This window comes from Syzygium oleosum, unplaced genomic scaffold, assembly GCF_021117445.2.
Source record: "Syzygium oleosum isolate NSW1041296 unplaced genomic scaffold, Sole_v2.1 Sole_v2.17, whole genome shotgun sequence".
Lineage (NCBI taxonomy): Eukaryota > Viridiplantae > Streptophyta > Magnoliopsida > Myrtales > Myrtaceae > Syzygium > Syzygium oleosum.
Genome location: NW_026607501.1, coordinates 5,772,638 through 5,790,068, shown reverse-complemented (window position 1 = coordinate 5,790,068; position 17,431 = coordinate 5,772,638). Strand labels below are relative to the sequence as shown.

At 41.0% G+C, this 17,431-nt stretch overlaps 2 protein-coding genes across 5 annotated transcripts; both read right to left on the bottom strand.

Moving 5' to 3' along the window:
• Positions 1 to 2,971: 2,971 nt before the first annotated feature.
• Positions 2,972 to 8,522, bottom strand: LOC115691653 (uncharacterized). Of its 3 annotated transcripts, XM_056319461.1 has the most exons (5): positions 8,402 to 8,522; positions 8,135 to 8,312; positions 7,633 to 8,042; positions 5,099 to 5,247; positions 2,972 to 4,722 (listed from the first exon to the last, which is right to left on the bottom strand). In XM_056319461.1, the coding sequence occupies exons 4-5, from the start codon at positions 5,238 to 5,240 to the stop codon at positions 3,299 to 3,301; spliced, it is 1,566 nt and encodes a 521-aa protein (XP_056175436.1). In that variant the 5' UTR covers positions 5,241 to 5,247; positions 7,633 to 8,042; positions 8,135 to 8,312; positions 8,402 to 8,522; the 3' UTR covers positions 2,972 to 3,298. The 3 variants fall into 3 exon arrangements, with proteins under 3 accessions (XP_056175436.1, XP_056175435.1, XP_030474220.1); XM_056319460.1 differs by having other exon boundaries at positions 7,633 to 8,312; XM_030618360.2 differs by lacking the exons at positions 7,633 to 8,042; positions 8,135 to 8,312; positions 8,402 to 8,522 and adding an exon at positions 5,995 to 6,082.
• A 53-nt stretch (positions 8,523 to 8,575) lies between these two features.
• On the bottom strand, positions 8,576 to 15,522 carry LOC115663786 (diacylglycerol kinase 1-like). Of its 2 annotated transcripts, XM_030585763.2 has the most exons (8): positions 15,374 to 15,522; positions 13,650 to 15,045; positions 12,398 to 12,764; positions 11,538 to 11,614; positions 11,067 to 11,186; positions 10,320 to 10,484; positions 9,707 to 9,844; positions 8,576 to 8,909 (listed from the first exon to the last, which is right to left on the bottom strand). In XM_030585763.2, the coding sequence occupies exons 2-8, from the start codon at positions 14,814 to 14,816 to the stop codon at positions 8,760 to 8,762; spliced, it is 2,184 nt and encodes a 727-aa protein (XP_030441623.1). In that variant the 5' UTR covers positions 14,817 to 15,045; positions 15,374 to 15,522; the 3' UTR covers positions 8,576 to 8,759. The 2 variants fall into 2 exon arrangements, 1 of the variants encoding a protein (XP_030441623.1); XR_008818349.1 differs by lacking the exon at positions 8,576 to 8,909 and having other exon boundaries at positions 10,320 to 10,449.
• Between the last annotated feature and the right edge of the window lie 1,909 nt (positions 15,523 to 17,431).

Genomic DNA, 17,431 nt, shown 5'->3' with positions numbered 1-17,431 from the left:
ATTTAAAAAGGTAATACCATTTGCGCGATTATCTTACCCGATCCAAATTCACTGCAAAGTGGCTGCAGAGAATGGTGATCCGACTTCTATTCCAATGAACTAAATATCATGTGTGGGTTCAGTGGAAATTGCTTTGAAGCGATGGCAATCCTCAAGAAACTTGCAAAGGATCTGGTGCGTGAGGTTCAGAAGAGTTGCCCAACTATTCCCCCTTTTGCCACTTTATATCATGAATCAATTGGAGATCTAAGCTCATCATTCTTGATACCACCACCTATACTAGCGAAGAAGGTAACGATTACAATGTGCTATGAATTTCACTTTTTGACAAAAAAATCTCATCAAAAGAGGAAATTTTGGAGAGTCAACCCCATGAATGTTCCCCAAAGTTCCTTGCCTTGTAATATGAGCTGGATCTTGTCATGTCGTCATAGATACCAGCATTGGCCATTTTCTCTTTCTTTAGTTTAATATAGTACGTACTTGCTATACTAAATTACTAAATTGGGAAAATAGATAATCAGATTTTCTATTCACCATGGAAGAAACAGATTGTTGCATATATATACAACTACGCATTGGTGTGGTATACTGACATGTACCACTTATTCATTGCTTGAAGAAACTTCACTTGAGGTTTAAGAGTTGGTACTCCAAAAAAGTGATTCAAGACAAGTACCAGACATTTCCCAGAAATCCTTGGACCACACCCTTGTGTTCAGCCATAACTTGCAAAGTGAAACTGAGAGGCTGAGATACAAGATGCCTAACTTTTGACTTTATTTTGGGTCTGGCTCTTCCTCCTACATAACTATTTATTTAAGATAATTAATATGGCCATGTGGGTTTGCTTCACTGCATCAATTAGCAAACCTCTTTGTCATGTTAAGTTTCATATTGCTTGACGAGAATTCATTCTTTCTTAATTTCTCAGTGACAATAAAGCCGACAGGCTGCGAGTGATTAAAAAATAAATGCAGAATGATGGGCTTTTGCATCAACAATAAGCATGTTAAAGGTGTAATTACGATTACAGCCTACAGTTTTTGACAATTGGGATATTCTTACTCAACTTCTTTCGGCAGCAAGCTAAAGGGTCAATGACCAGTTTAACTTTATCATAATGAGAGGATATCGCAGTAGACCCCTCAGTTATATCATCATTAAAAATGAGCTAAGCTAACTGCAATATGTCGTCACTTTAATTATGCAACACGGATGCTCTGTCAACTTCTAATTTTTTCACTCAAGCATCTCCCATGCTAAAAGTGCGCTGCATACTCCATACAAACGCATCTAGAACATTTACAATGTCTCGGTAAGAATTTTGAAGTTACAATTTGCCTGAGATTTTGATTGTTTCACTTCTCAGTTCGCGTGCAAAAAAAAAAAAAAAATAGCAGATGGGTATTGATTGCTGTAACTCACATACATGTCCAACTTGCTTTTTATGAACTTGGGAGGAACAGAGAAGTGAAGTAGAGGTGAGCATGTGTCCCCATCATGTGGATAACAATGATGCTGCATGTGTCAGCAGTAGTTCTTACTAGCAACTCTTGGACTGTACTCAAAAGAGAGTCAAATGGATTCGGAAAAGGAGGACTATAATAAACTGTGTGTGTGTGTGTGTGTGTGTGTGAGAGAGAGAGAGAGAGAGAGAGAGAGAGAGAAATACTTGCTCCTAGTGTCAATCTTTTCTTTATTCTTTCCTTTTGGTTCTCTAAGCAATAGATATTTTGCATGGTAGCACCTCCTAAAAACAAAGTGCAATGACTGATGTAAACTTCGACGACCAATTCACATAAAAGACATGATAGGTTTCCAACCCACCCGACCATAAACACATAAAGCCACACAAAGGAATTCCATATTGCATCTCACTAGTTAGCTGAGGCAAGAGGCACAACGGCATAAATATCCATTTTTGCCATTTCTACTTTGGCAGTGTTGTGTTCTTTCTGAATTTTTTTTTCCCATTGCTGTGGATCGAAATCGAAACCCCTACAACTAGTGGCCAAACTCCTACCCGGCTACGACCACAAGGCACGGGATGAGGCAGAAAATGCAAGACCTTGGAAATAAGTTGATCGAGCATGTGATCCTCCGGATCCGAGGACTGACAAACACTACTTTCAGCACCATAAAATCTAACAACGTCGATATATAAACCGAAGTATTGCTAACTTCCCTGCTTTATGGATTTGGTAGAAATTGGCTGAAGTTCCCAAGCAGAAGTTGTTTCTTGCTCCTTTCAAACTGAAGAGCAAGGCTAAATTAAGTTGTGACAAAAAAAAACATATTCTAATCACAGGTGCACTGAGCATTAGCAAGACGCTAGCCCACGAGACAAGTGAACTAATCAAGGTGACTACTTGACAAAGGACATCACAATCGATTACCTGTTCTCATCTCTAAAAGGTCTCAGCTTCTTGGTCATTTCGAGGTCAGGACGTTGACATCTAACGACAAGGCACAACTGCCACCAAAACCAACTCGGATTCCCCATAAGTGGAGATAGTCTATACATTTCACAATGCACAATTATTTCTCGATATAGGATCACTTGATCTAGCGGAAGAATATTCAATAATGACTTCCTTCAAGACAGTACTTGGGCTAGTGGCTGTTGCTTCTTTTCCTTGCCTCTTCTATAAATATCATTAGCAAAGATGCATAGAACAATGGGGAGGAAACTATCCCGAAAGGCAAAAATAACGAGCCCCAAAAGATCAGGGCATCCAATTACAAAAAATATACTCCAACAATTCAAACAGGAGATTGTGTCCGAAAAGCTGCCTGAGCAGATGCAATATCTTTCGCACTTCGCATGACTATCATAATTTATGAGGAAAAAAGAGACTTCTACAGCATTTTTCTATCGAGAAGCAACAGAAAGTTACACTGTCGAATATATTGGTACACTCGTGCCTTCACCCTACAATCTTCCCTTAACCATTTCCTCCCCAACGAGAACTCAGAACAAACAATCTTATTCCCTCGAAAAGGTGTACAAGGGGGATCTTAAAACTAAAAAGAGTACCAACTGTTGAGGCTGCCTCAACACTGAAAAATTAATAACCTTCTAAAACGGTAATGAAGTTTTACAGGAAAAAGGCAAGACTTCCATCTTCCACTCCAACCACATTTACAAAGGAAAACCGGAAGCATCTCTTTGTTGATACTCTTTTCTAAATAGAGCATCTCACTTTCCATTTTAAAGTCTTTCAGGCAAATTTTGCCCAACTTGACCGGTCTCTATCTTCACACAACTGCATCTTTGGTAGAATGACTAATGCCACTAGCCAAGATCCTTCCTATCCGGCTTGCAGTTTGAAGAATCGTGTCCAAAAACCTCTTCAATCATACTGAATGTGGGCAAAAAGTCAACTTCCCTTTTTGGACAAGCCATACACCCAGCACTCCACACTTTCCCACTACAAAGCTCTGTCTCATTATCGTGGCTTCTGTCGCCATTCAACCTGTCAAAGAAAACATTCCGGCAACCGTCGTAGCCCTTCCCATGGGTCCCCTGCGAAACAGCTACTGTGTCAGAAGATGTACACGAATCATCCTGTGCACCTTGATCTACCCTGTCATCCCAAGTTTTCTCCTCCAACTGAAATGTAGGGTTTTCCTGGTAATTAATCTTTCCAGGCCATCCTTCTGGTACATCAACCATCGCCTTGTGACTTTTGAAACTCGCATTTCTGTCATCGTCACAAGGTTCATCTGCAACATCATCATCATCATCATCCTCATCATATTCACTGACATGATCTCTGTCAGCAGGATCAACCCCATGTACAGGGGATTCAACAACAGAATCATCCTCCTCTTCATTCGCCAGCCATTCATCATTATCACTGTCTATGTTCATTGGATCACACCTGTTTTGCTCAGCCCTCTTCCGGAGCATAAATACATTAAAGTAATAACTCACTATTTCCCCTTTCATACGTGAAGGGAAGGCAGCAGAAAGATTATTCCAGAAATTCTTGCCAATCGAAGCTGGATTAGAAAAAACAATCTCATGAAATATCTTCTCTTCTTCATCAGTCCATTTCTCAGCAACATGCTCTCCCATGTCAAAGAAACCCAACTCTGCAAAAGTCTCAGGCCCAAGGACTCTTTTAAGTTTATCTCTTGCTTCCACAACATGCTTTTGGACACATCCAAAGGAACCCCTATCCCCACAACAACAGTTTGTTCTACCATTCCCAATTTTGTCATCACTGTTACCAAATTGTTCACAATTGGGCATTGGAATGACACAGATCCCACCTGGATGTCCTTCATCTTTGTCTCCGGTCACTTGCTTAAGCTGTTGTCTGTCAGAATTAGGATTTGCTTCAATTGATGCTGAATAACTTGAGACATCTTCAAAAGCCTGCTCTCTCAATGCTGGAATGTCAGCTTGATGATCTGGTCCAATGGGAATTGGTTTTTGTGGGGGGTTTTCTAAAAGTAAAGAATAGATGTCCTCATATCGCGGCAAAGTCCTCACTGGACGCTGAGGATAAAAATAATCTGGAAAAAAAGATCCATGGAAGGGTGCCTCTGACCAGATATCTTCTTCACTGGTACTACTGGTGCCCCACGAAGAGACAGAATAGCATCCAGGAAGACTGCAATCTGCTTCCTCCTCATTGCTTATAGGAGGTTTTGTCTCTTTCTCCCCACCAAGCTCCTGTTCAACTTTGTTTACTGCGAAGCCTGCCTCACCTTCACCAATCATAGATCGAAAACAGGGTGAGGATAAAGGAAATGGAAATTGTTAATTCACTTTCTAATTGGTTTCTGTCATTCCACAACCAATGTGATTCGAGGAAAATGAGTGACAAGGCTGCATGGGGCTTCAAAGGCTCAACATGTACTACTTTTGTAGTTCCAAATGATTCATTCACATTGAAGTACGTCATAACTTTGCTTCTAAGACATGATAGAAATGCACCATAAGTTGCCTGCTCATTTGTGATTGACTTCTCTCAGACTACCTATATCTACATATACTTCACAAAATGCTAACATAAAGGGGGAAGCATTGACTCCATGTTGCAGCTCATGCATGAATGTGGTAAAAGAGAGTATCCTCTCTAACCTGATCCATCAGGTACTTTAGGAGTGTCTCCAAAGGAACCAAACTCAGAAAACAAAGCTGGCCGATCACAGTGTTCTTGTCTTGGAAGCTTCGAAGTTACTTCATGCTGTCCCTCACCATCAAAAGGCCGTTTATGTACCATGTTTTAACTGCAGTAAACATTTTAAAAATATTCAGAAACCATTATCATAAAAGGCCTCATCCTAGCGAAGATTATAACCTCGTACTATATACAACACACCATATGTCTAAACCCACACATGCAAAGTGTTCTTATTGGCTTTTAGTCAAGGCAAAGATCGCATTGGAGGCTTCCAATGCGTGTTCAGAGCCAACAAATTCTAAATCAGAGGACAAAGCAAGTATGCGAAACATATAAAACAACAGAAAAGGCATTATGCAACATGGCCAAGAAAAAACCAATTTACTAACTTTTCAAAAAATCAGCATATTCTCATCTACTCCAACAATTAATCCCCCACATCACTGATATTGTCCAATATGCAGCACCCCGTATAAGGATGTTAACTGCCATATACGCAATGCACATGGAGGACAAGCGCTAATCCAAGAAACATACATTTTTCTCCGAATTCTAGTCGCATTTAGCTTCCTAGCCCGTAGCTGAACTTCATGATTTATTAACATCAACTTAAAACAGACTCCATGCACGGCGACTCGGTAAATTCAGGGCAACAGAAAATACTAATGCTTCAAGTCAAATGAAGATACTTTTAAATTAATCTTACACATAAGGGAGCACAACAATTTCTCCGCCCATTAAAAAAACATAACAGAGCATACAAAAAAAAATACGTAAATTATACGCGGACAGAATTAACCGAATTACCTACGAGATACGCTTTTCATACTTAAAAAAAAGCAGCCTCCTTTACCTCGAAAATACGTCCTCTTCAGGCACGAAAGCAGATCGCGAAACGGCGAACCGAACCCACCAAAAATTCGTCGGGGCACCGAAAAATTTGTCGGGGCACCGAAGCTTTCCCCCCAAATCGGTCTGGGCCCGGAAGCCGGAAAATCCCCCAATCTCCACCGAGACCTAACCCTAGATCTTCAAATTCCCCCACCAAACCGCCGGAACGAGGGATCGACACAGCCGTCCGACAATCGCACCCCAAAAACTCGGCCGATCTAGCGATCGGACCAAAAAGTACCCCCGAATCGGAAAACCTACAGAGTCACAGAAGCCAAATCCAAAGAATCGAAGAAGATTATCGTAAAAGGGGGGGGGGGGGAGATTCCCAGATCCGCGACGCTTCCGGCGACGGATCGGAAGAGCGAAACCCTAGAATCGAGATCCGGGCACGGATCGGGCCGAAAAGGGTATGAATCGATAGAGGAAAGCGAGGATAGATTGAACGGGGGGATCGATTAAGAGCTCATGGAGGATTTCGACGACGAATCGAGAAAGAAATGATCGGGGATCGAAGCACGAGGGGGGGAGGGATAATTTTTATTTTTATTTTTTTATTTTTTTAATTTACCGACGGAAAAGCAAAAGGCTAGGGTTCGCCTGTTTTGTAGATAAAATGGGCCGGGAATAGCGAAGACGAGGCGGCGGAAAAAGAGGAGGGGGCGGGGGGAGGGGCCATTGTGCAAATAGGACGAAGTGTGGGGACCCCCGGGGGGGAGGCGGGAGAAGCAGCCGGGACACGTGGCGGGATCCGGTTGGGCGCGGGGAGGGGCGGAAACAGGGAGAGGGGGGGCGCGAGTTGCAAATGTTTTTAATTTGCTTTTTTTTTTCTTTTTTTTTCGAATTTCTCTGTAGAAAAATGGGGAAAAAAATATACGGACGGAAAGTATCCGCCTGTTTTTGTTGGAAGACTATTTTGGCTCCGGCATCTTTTAGTTATGAAAGAAATTAGAAAAAAAAAATGCACATTTATGTAGCAATGAAAGGCTTAGCAAGCGGGGAAAATTTCACCAAAAAACCCGAAATTACGCCTATATATATATGCACTGATACCCCAAATTGTTTTTTGTCACTAAAATCCCGAATTTGTACAAATGTAATAAAAAAAGTCCAAATTATTAGTATTACAGTGGGTATAGTTATATTTACGACAAAAAACATAATTTGATGTATTAGTGTAGCAGTGAACATAATTTAAGATTTTTTTAGACAAAATAAAAAAAAATTGAAATATTAGTGTCGCAGTGAATATAGTTTAGAATTTTTTATGAAATCATCCCTGAAAGTACTTCCTCTCACTGTTATTAAAGCATTATTGTTCAGGACGCGGTATTTAGAAATTGAGTATATGTCCATATGCTCAAAAGCGGGGGAGAATTTGCGGCGTAATCGCAAAATGGTTATTATTCGGCGACATACAAGAACATGAGAGACACTCCAAAAAAAAATTTGGTCACATCGACATAGATAATAACATGCACGTACCAAAGCGGGCGAACACATGGTAACTCGACATTTCGATTTGAATTATCGACATGTATCTTAGATCTAACCGTGAATATAATAGAAGTCAATAAAGTAGAGTTATCGAAGAACTTACCTCCACAAATTCTAATAGCGTGGGCAAAAAGATGACCATATCGTCCATGTCACTACAAGAAGAGACGAGAGAAGATCATGTTCAACGAAGGAAACAATGCAGTGTAACATCGAGCGCATAAGCAAATACGACACTTCCCAAGACCTTCCCAAGACCGCATCCCATTGGCATATATAATGCCAAGCAAAACGCCTCCCCCTCGCTCATGGAGGTCAGGGCAGAAGAAGAATGTCGACCGGCGACTTCGCCGGTCCGCTCCGCTACACGCACTTCCAGAAAATGAATCCAATCTGGAGGGCGAGCCCTGGAAATGGTGGCAACGGGAGCACCCTCTACGATTCATACGAGCTCCACGCTGTGACGCGCCAGCTCAACAAGGCGATCCAAGGTCCGCACGCGTCCTCCCCGCCCTATGTGCATCACCTGAAATCATCCCCGGTCTACCGCCGACACTTGAAAAGCATGCATAAAGAGAGCACAAAATCTCCCAGAAGGATCGCACCTTCGCAGTTCGGCGGCCGTCCCACCAAACTTGAGCAGAAGCCGAGAGCAGATGGTGGCAGAGGGCTTATGACAAGGCTGTGGAAGAAGATAAGACAAGGGTGGTTGAACAACAGGCATGGAACTGGGAGTACCAAAACTGCTCCCGATCTTCCCAATTGAAGAGCGCAAAACCGTATCTGTACAGAATAATGAAAGGTTAACGGTAATCAGCGCTGTCTTACCTCCAACTCCGATATCCTCCGAAATAGAGACAACAGCACCTTACTGTGAGCAACAGCGGTCCAGGAATGTAAAAGTTTTAACTTTCTCCATCCTTCTGTAATGGAACGCTTTCTTTAGCCATGCCATGCCATGCCATGCCAAAACTTTTAATCCTGGAGAGAGAGGGGGGGGCGGGGGGTGGGGGGAGGGGGAGAGGAGAGGGAGAGAGACAGGTAACTGAACCAAAATATGTAGCACCTCTCATTTCTCATCAAAAAGCAAAATTTTCTGGTAATTAATGCAATTCTATACAAGTTTTCTTTGCAGAAGGCACTGGGCTCAGACTGAGAAAATATTCTTCAAGGCAGCTGCGCAAACTTGCAATGCATAAACATCTTTTATTGCTGTCAAATGCAGGTCTCTTAGGATAGCCGGAGTGCCATTTCTTGGAGAAGAGCACGTTTTTGCAATGCATTGATTACATGGTTTGTTTCAGCATTCTCAAGCACATCGGTTATAATCGCAGCAGCATGACCCAGAGATTCCTCGACTGCTTTCTTCAACATGAATGCCTAAGCAAGCAAGATAAATTAGCAGAACTACCGGGAAAAAAATACATAAGATGAAAATCACACTCCAATCAACATTTTATAGGTTCTACATCCCCCCCCCCCCCCCCCCCCCCAACACACACACACATCACAACCAGACCTCTATCTGAGTGCCTGGAGCTGACAGGAAGCATTCAAAAACAGGCGTAGTGGTATCAATAAGGTCTCAAAAAGGACGACATGTCCTCTTAAACAATCCTGAACTTTACAAACTTGTAGGTTTGTCTCGGCATGCTCTATTGGCAACCGAGCTCGAGTGCAATGAAAGATTCCACCAAAACAAGGGAAAGACTTTTGTCCATGAATGGTAAATATCCAACTGAAGAAACTCGGCATATCTTTCTTTCACTAAATTTCAGGATGCCCAAATAAAAAATAAATTTTTTCAAGGAGACGAATTTGTATATCAATACACATATCCAGCAGAAAAAAATCAGTATGTTCCACAAACTTGACAGCTAGCGATCAATCATGGATCTCCTTGCACTGGTAGTAGGAAATAAATGATCAATAGTTTCCTATTACACCACTACCAAACATGATACGGTTATAGAATACACAAGATTAAAGAACCTACAATAGAACTGCTTGTACACAGACAAAAGAGTTTTTAGATCACCACATGCACACTGCTCTCATAACGCTTTTGCATCTTTATACATTTGTATGCATTGTCACTGAACATTCCAAAGCATGTGGGGACCATGCATAGGCATTCTTCTATGAGAGAGAGAGAGAGAGAGAGAGAGAGAGAGAACCTGGCCATGGTGCGTTATTGAAAATGTACACGGTTGCTGATACCAGGGCTCCCCATCGATGTGAACAGGCAGCGCAGCAAAGAGCTGTATTTTAATAGACTGCCCTTGAGCAAGCCTTCGAGCACGAGAAAGCCCCACCTATTGTACCAAATTATATATTAAACATGGATTGATAACAATCTTTTTGATGAATTTCTAGTTAACGGCTAAAACCACGAGTTCTGCTCTTTTTCCTTAAGGAGAGAATCTATTATTGGTTTTCTGACACTAAAGGTTCATAGGCAGAATGCAAGATAAGTATGCGCATTAGGCAATCATGTGAGATAATGCGACACAGGTTCACGTAATTTGACCCATTCTCGAATAACTTAATGAGATTGCTATGCAAAGAGCAAGCATGATTAGAAATGGAGAATAATCACACCACAGAATTTAAACCACTATCTCAACTTACTTAATAAGATTCTATGCAAAGATCAAGCGTAAGTAGGATGGAGAATAGTCACGTCACGAGTGTTTTACACAGTCACACATTTTGAGAAAATTTCACTGATCTAGACTAATACCACATCACACAACCTCAGTAACAGTAGTACCACAAATTCCACATTACCTGAAGCTTCCCAAGATGCCATGTCCCGGATATGCTTACGACTTCAAGTATCTTATCATGCATTAATTGTGGATCGAAATTATCGTAGGTCTCGTCCTCATTTTGCCATAGATCTACACCACCCATGTAGCTACCAATGTTTGCAACAAGGACACCTTCAGCATCCTATGGTCATTAAATAGGCTAAGAAACAGTTAGACTATAATTTGTACAAGAAAAAATGTCAAAAGCAATTTCTGTCAAGAAGAAGATACATCATGATGGCTAAAAATTATGACAGCGAAAGGATAACAAACAAAAGGTATAACATTTTTTCTCTTTTCTAAATCTATTACAATTAGACAGATATTAAAACATTAACCCATTCATGAAAGCCAATAATGAGACAAAAAGTAGTACATAAGTTTCCTTCTTTTCTCCTATCTAATCTATTAGGCACAGATAAAAAGGTATAAAGAGAACCAATATCATAGAGCAAAAGCTTAAAATCTTTCAAAGAATAGGGAGCCATCAAAGAAATAATAGAACGACAAAGATGATGACCACAACAATGAAAACAGTAGCATTAGCATGGATAAGTGGGTCAGCTTATATGGCACATCATTCTGTATCAAGTTTCCGACAACAATGAAAGAAGCAAGCAAATTGGCAATAGACGAAAGAAGTGCCAGGGTCACGAATTTTGATCTAAAAATTAGATGCTGCAGCTCCATGACAAAACATACACAAAGTAATCAGCATACTCACCTCAGGGACCTCTATCTCCAGACCATCTACTACCACACGAACTTGCCAAGGAAAATCAGCAAAAGTTCTATCCATTATACTTTTCGCACCTTCTCGAGCATAAAGCACTTTATTCATGAACTGCAAATGATGGAGGATCAAAAGGCTATCAGGTGTATTGTTTTAGGAGGCAACTGCTTTAGTGACACCATCACTAAAATTAATGGCCACTAGGTACAATTTTGTTATGATATTCCCCAACTTGTTAATCTTCATACTTCTGCAGTAACCAAGATCCACTAAAAGACTGAATGTAGATAATATGTATTCTGATGAAAAGTTTTACAAACTTAAGCCGCACTAATTTACTCCCAGACATCTAATTCTACAAACCGTTTCATTAATGTCAGGACAATATCTGACCGAAACTTCTCCAAACGCCCTAAAAAAACTAGGATATGGTAATTGCAAATAAAAACTCAACAAAATCACCTGACTGTAGAACAACTCTGGATTCTCCTCTCGTAGATTATGAATGTCCAGAGCAACCTTCGCATCACACCCAATTCCTGAAATAACATATGCAAGTCTGGTAACTCCAATATACTGCTCTAATAATAAGTATAGTCTCAAACAGACCGAGCAAATGCACAAAATTGGTATGCAACTAATACGAAGCTATACTGCTCTAATAATAAGTATAGCCACGAACAGACTGATCAAATGCACAAAATTGGCATGCAACTGATATCAAGCTACGCATGCATAAATTAATAACAAATGATAACTGGTGAGATCTTTCATAAAAGTGCAGAAAGACAGCCGAGTGTATGCTCGAAAGACATAAATTCTTCAAGTAGAAGGTTGAAAGTATTGGTGAGCTTCTGCTATTAGGGATGACTTCTGCAGCTATTTCGAGTTTGAAGCTTTAAAGGATAGGAAACTATCTTTTTTTACTGTGAAATATCTAAAAGCAGTCATTGTAAGACGCTTTATATAGTCATGTTTATTTGCACATGATTAAGACTTCTTCAATTAAATTGAGGTGTGAACACTATTATCGGAACTCAGCTGAAAAGGGTCAAGACCAAGAAGCCTCTCCTGATTGGCTTTCCACTTGTTTGGCTTGCGGAACTTTCTGTTTTTGTTAACTTCATGTAACAAGAGCACAAGAGATAATAAATGCATAACCTAAGTCCTAGAATAAAGTCGGCCTAGATTAACACTGGGCCGATTGGGATAAAAATAAATAGGGAGAAAAAATAAGCGATGGAACGCACCATATAACAAGCTTTTACATGCATCAATCTAAAGAAATCTTGCAAAGTTATGAGAGATGCTCTTGTTTGTACCAAGATAATTGTTCATAAACTTTGGCTGCAGGAGCGGTTTGCCCTGATTGTTCACGATTGTAACCTTCCACCGGTCAAGAATGGTCACAGCAGCATGCTCTATCTGGTGTAAATAAGCAAATAGGCCTCCCTGTTTCTCCAGTGCACCCATCCCACCACCCCAGGACAAAACTCTGGCAAGATCATTTCCAGTTCCAGCAGGAAGAATAGCGACAGGGGGAGGAGAAACAAAATTTTGCTTGTCTATGGCATTCAGAACCCACCCCACAGTACCATCTCCTCCACATACGAGAACTCTAAAGTGAGGCACCTTTCTAAATAAATAAAGACCCACCTCTGGGCCTTGTGCTGAACTCAACTCAAATACCTGCAAGGAGAAACGGATGCTATTCTCATTAGGAAAAGAACCAATGGATGCTGCAACAACACCTAATGTGAGCACGGGTGAACTAAATCCTCATATATGATGCAAGTCTATTCGCTATAAAATCTACAAGAACAAAAGCTAAATACCAGATGCTATAATTCATAAGGATAGTTTCCACAGAAATTCACAAATCCAACTAATCATTTCTTATTACAAGGTTCTGAGTTTTATTAGATGCAGTTGATAATAGTGTATCAATCACAAATCCGACTTATGGATCCATTCATGTACACCTTATCTTCATTTCTGTCCATCCCACTTCAATCTAGAATACAGCCCACTAAATCTCAGATACAGACTAACGCCACAAGGTGCCCAGATACACTCCGGCTTATGATCTGAACTGAAAAGTAAATCGCAACAATAGTCTGATTAACGGATTGTACCCACTTCTAACATCACATTCAAGTAAACCTACATGAGTGAAGCCCAAATTTAATGCAGTAGCAGAGTGTCAAACATCCCACAGCTTTCTCCAGAGTTTTGCCAAGAACGTCAGTTGTGCAGGTCTTGAAGCTATGGCACTCAATGAACTTCTCTAATTTTATTAAAATTATGCTTTGGTCATTAACAATACCCAGCAGGAGTAAATGAGCAAACAAAGAAAGACACATCATCCTGAACTGAATCTCTACCAAATTCTTGAGTTAGTTAACCAAAAATTATCAGGTATGTATTTCTTGAAACATCGTTAATCAATAAATTCTCTATCCTTAATTGAAAGGATGCTTTGGTCGATGACCGTACCCAACAAGAGATGTAAACAATAAAAGAGGCATGTGTGAGATGCATCCTGAGATGAATGTCTTGCTAATGTGAAATCACCTGAACAGGATTCAGAAGGATATTCATCTGTTGCTTGAGAGAGTCCCCTCGACGAGCTCCACTTTTCTTATTAATAAAAACCAACAACGGCCTTGCATCTGGAGGCAAATCAACCAATTCATATCTTTGTTTCATCCGTAAAGAATCATCCTTCTGATTGATTGATCCACTTCTTTTCAATCCAGCGTTCGATTCAGTCTTGTTATCCCCAGCTGCATCATTATGGGAAACCCCCATACTGAACTCTCCATTGCAATTCTCATCCAATTGGCAAGAACCATTCACTGCTGGATTTGACTCTGCAGTGTTCTCTGTGGATGTATCAGCGTTTCCGCTGTTCCTACTGTCAGCAGAAGTTTCAGATCCCTGTTTGTATTTCTTGCTTTGACTCCGGATAGTAGCACGCACCGATGAAGCAATTTCATTAGCTCCCTGTGTGATAGAGCTCAAAAATGCACCTGCAGGACTACGGTTCAACTCCTTGACAAAAAGCGGTGATAGGATCAACCTTCTGAGGGGGCCTAAATCACAAATATCGCCTGTTTCGTTAGACATATTAGTATGGCAATCTACATGAACCATTCGTTGACACCACAAGCAACACCATATAGGGGAACCACCAAGAAATGATCCACTACACGGCTCTTCACAGGAGCTACAGAAAGAAGTTTCATCAGGCAGATCAGTGATCTCTGTCCAACGAACAGTCCACTGATGCACGACCTTATCATTTCCAAACATAGATACACAATTGCAATCCTTCTGAGCACTTGAGGAACACTTAATGTGAGCTACTGCACCGCAAATGCTGCATCGATAGATATCTGAAGTGACCGCAGAACCAAGGGTTTGAGAAGGCGACGCAGACTTCAAGCACACACAGCAATTTAGGTTCTTGCCACGCGACCCAAACTCCAGCTCCCAAGAATGAGGCGCCACAGGAACCTTGTGCCTTGCCTTGGGATTTTTCTTCGACCGGGCTATGGCTTTCATCCAACTTAAATTGATATTTCGTCTCCATTGGAAGGCCGTGTAGAATATAGTGACTATTCCCACAAAGGCAGCCGCGAAACAAGAGATAACAAAGAGACGAGACTCGGCCAATTCTGAGGGGCTCTTACTGTTTTGCATGGAAAACCACGTATCAATTTCTTTATCATCATCCATGACTCCAACTACACACTTAATTCCTCTTCCATTGACAACAATACCCAACTCTATAAAGCAATAAACACGATCACTGCAGCTCAAAACCCACTCTCCCCTATCCTTAATAGAAAATCACCACCGAATCCCCAAAATTCAACCCTTATCACGAGCCGCAACAACTAGCGACAGCCTTTATAAGCCACAGATGAACTCCGAAGCCTTGATCGCGCCATTACAGTAAACAGACCTGAAAAAGAAACACGCAAGAAAGACATCGTCACCTCGACTTCAAAGTTCCTCGGTTCCGGCGGAGCTTTCCAAGCGACAAACCCCCCCGGGCCCCCTAAAAACAGACTAAAACCAACTAGATTCCGCTGCGAGCTCTCGAGGACAACGTTAACGCACTTAGAAAAAAACACAGAATCCTTCTGCGGGATCACGCAGGCAAAACGATCGAGCATTTTTCCGGCCAGAACGCCACTGATTTGCTCGAGGCGCGCGCGCACCGCGCGAGACGGCGGGCGAAGACGACGAACGCAACCGCACGGCAAGCGCCGTGGAAATGACCGACTTACCGATGCAGGCGGCGGAGGCGAGAGAGGCTCCGATTCCGGCGACGGAGGGAGGAGGAGCTTCTCGCAGCTCCGAATCTTCTCCGGCGACAGAAGCTTGCGCTTTCGACAGTTACAGCGAGAACATCACTCCTGCTAGTGCTTGGAATTAGCTCTTTTTCTTCGCCTTTGTTCTTCGTTTTTAAATTAAATCTCTTTTTCTTTTTCTTTTTCTTTTTCTTTTTACCTTTTTGCTTTTGTGCCTTTGCCTTTAATTTAACGTTCCGAGAGATTCCTCGCGCTCTCATCTCCGCCGTTGCCGCCGATGACGTGGCGGTTCTGGATGGTTCGGGGGACGCGGAATCTTGTCCCCGGCTTTCCAGGTGGCGCCGCGGGAGGGCTCTGATGACAACAATCGGGCCCACGTCGGCGATGACGTGGAACTTAATCCATCCACATGGACCGACCCCTCTCGTGAAAATATTAGGGTTGGACAATATTGCCAAGTCAATAATAAGACCTTCCATTCGGTGTGCGACATGTGTCCATCGAGTCTCTCTTGCCAAAAATTTTTGAAGCCCTCATTTTCCTCTCTCCGTTACTTTCTCCATTAGCTGTCTATGCTATTTTGCCCGCCCTCATGATGACCAAAACCCTTTTCATTTTTAATTTTGGGTGCGTTTATTTCACGAAAAATGTAATGTTTTTAAAAAATATTTTCCGAAAAATCATTTTCTAGGAAAATAATTAATTTTCTTTTGTTTGGTGATATATGATCGAAAATATTTTTTGATATATGGATTTCATTTGAAAAATGATTTCAATCCCATGATTTTATCTCTGGCAAAAAAAATAATTTTCGAATTTTTAAATATTTTTATTTTTAAAAATAAAAAAGAAAAAAAAAAGAAAGAAAAGAATAAAATAGTAAAAAAGTCAAGGGAAGCAATTCCGTTTCCCATCAAAATCTATTTTTCAAAATATGCTAAACCCATTTCTCTTATAATCCTTTTAGATACTAGAGCTAGTGCTTCGATTTTTGACACAAAAATTTTTCCAGAAGAATACTGGACTTCTTACATCCGGTATTTTAATTTTGCTTCCTTCTTAGATTAGGGAATTTACTTTCCTAATTTTATACATAAATATTTTTCTTGATCGGAAAGTATTTTCAATTGACTAATAATTTTCGACATGAAAGTCCGGAAAATGGATTCCCGGAAAATACTTTTCCCGAAACAAACACACCCTTAGAATTTATATCTTTTTCATAATAGCAACAATTTCACTTTCTCTTCTCATTTTCTCGGGAATTTCAACAAATGAAACTCTGAAGGTGTCTCTCTTCGCGACCAAACAAGCATCCACCGTTGCCTCTGCGAGCTCCATCGGCGGATCCGGTTTGTTGTCTCCGCCCGATGAGCAAAATCCACGTTAGGGTTTTCCTCTTCTTTCACACTTATGTTCGTGGGAGTCTACTTGTAAAGACTAATCTTCAAAGTTAAATACTTTGTTGGATCAAAGGTCAAGTTATGGTTTTTGAGGATTTCTTAATTTGGGTTTCCTTAGTTTTAATACAATGTTTGGACGAAAAGCTCAGCTCACGCTTTTGCTTAATGAGCTTCGAGGCCAATTTTTATTAACTCTCTACATTGAAATTGGATCTGGGAAATAGAAATTATTGCTCGATTTAAGCTTAGCAACTTCTTAACCCTCTTGGATTTAATTTGGGTCTAAGAAATAGAAGTAGTCGCTTGTCCTAGCCGGGGCTTTTTACATTTATTCTGTTGGCCTACTCAAAAGAACGAACTTGACACACATATTGTCGCTTCTTGCTCACCTTGCTTGTATAAGAGTTTGTATTTACTAACTTGACACGTATGGCATGAAGCTGTTTGCACGATATGCATTTTGATTACTAGGAGTTCTCGAGATGCTGCGTCAGTTTTACTTTGCGGTAGCTTTTTTGTTCAATGGCAAGTTGGATAGACAGTCATAAAAAAATGAGTCAAAAATGGAAACTCAGTCGGGAGATAAAGTTCTTATTGAATCATTAGATGTATGCTCGATGGATCATGCAGA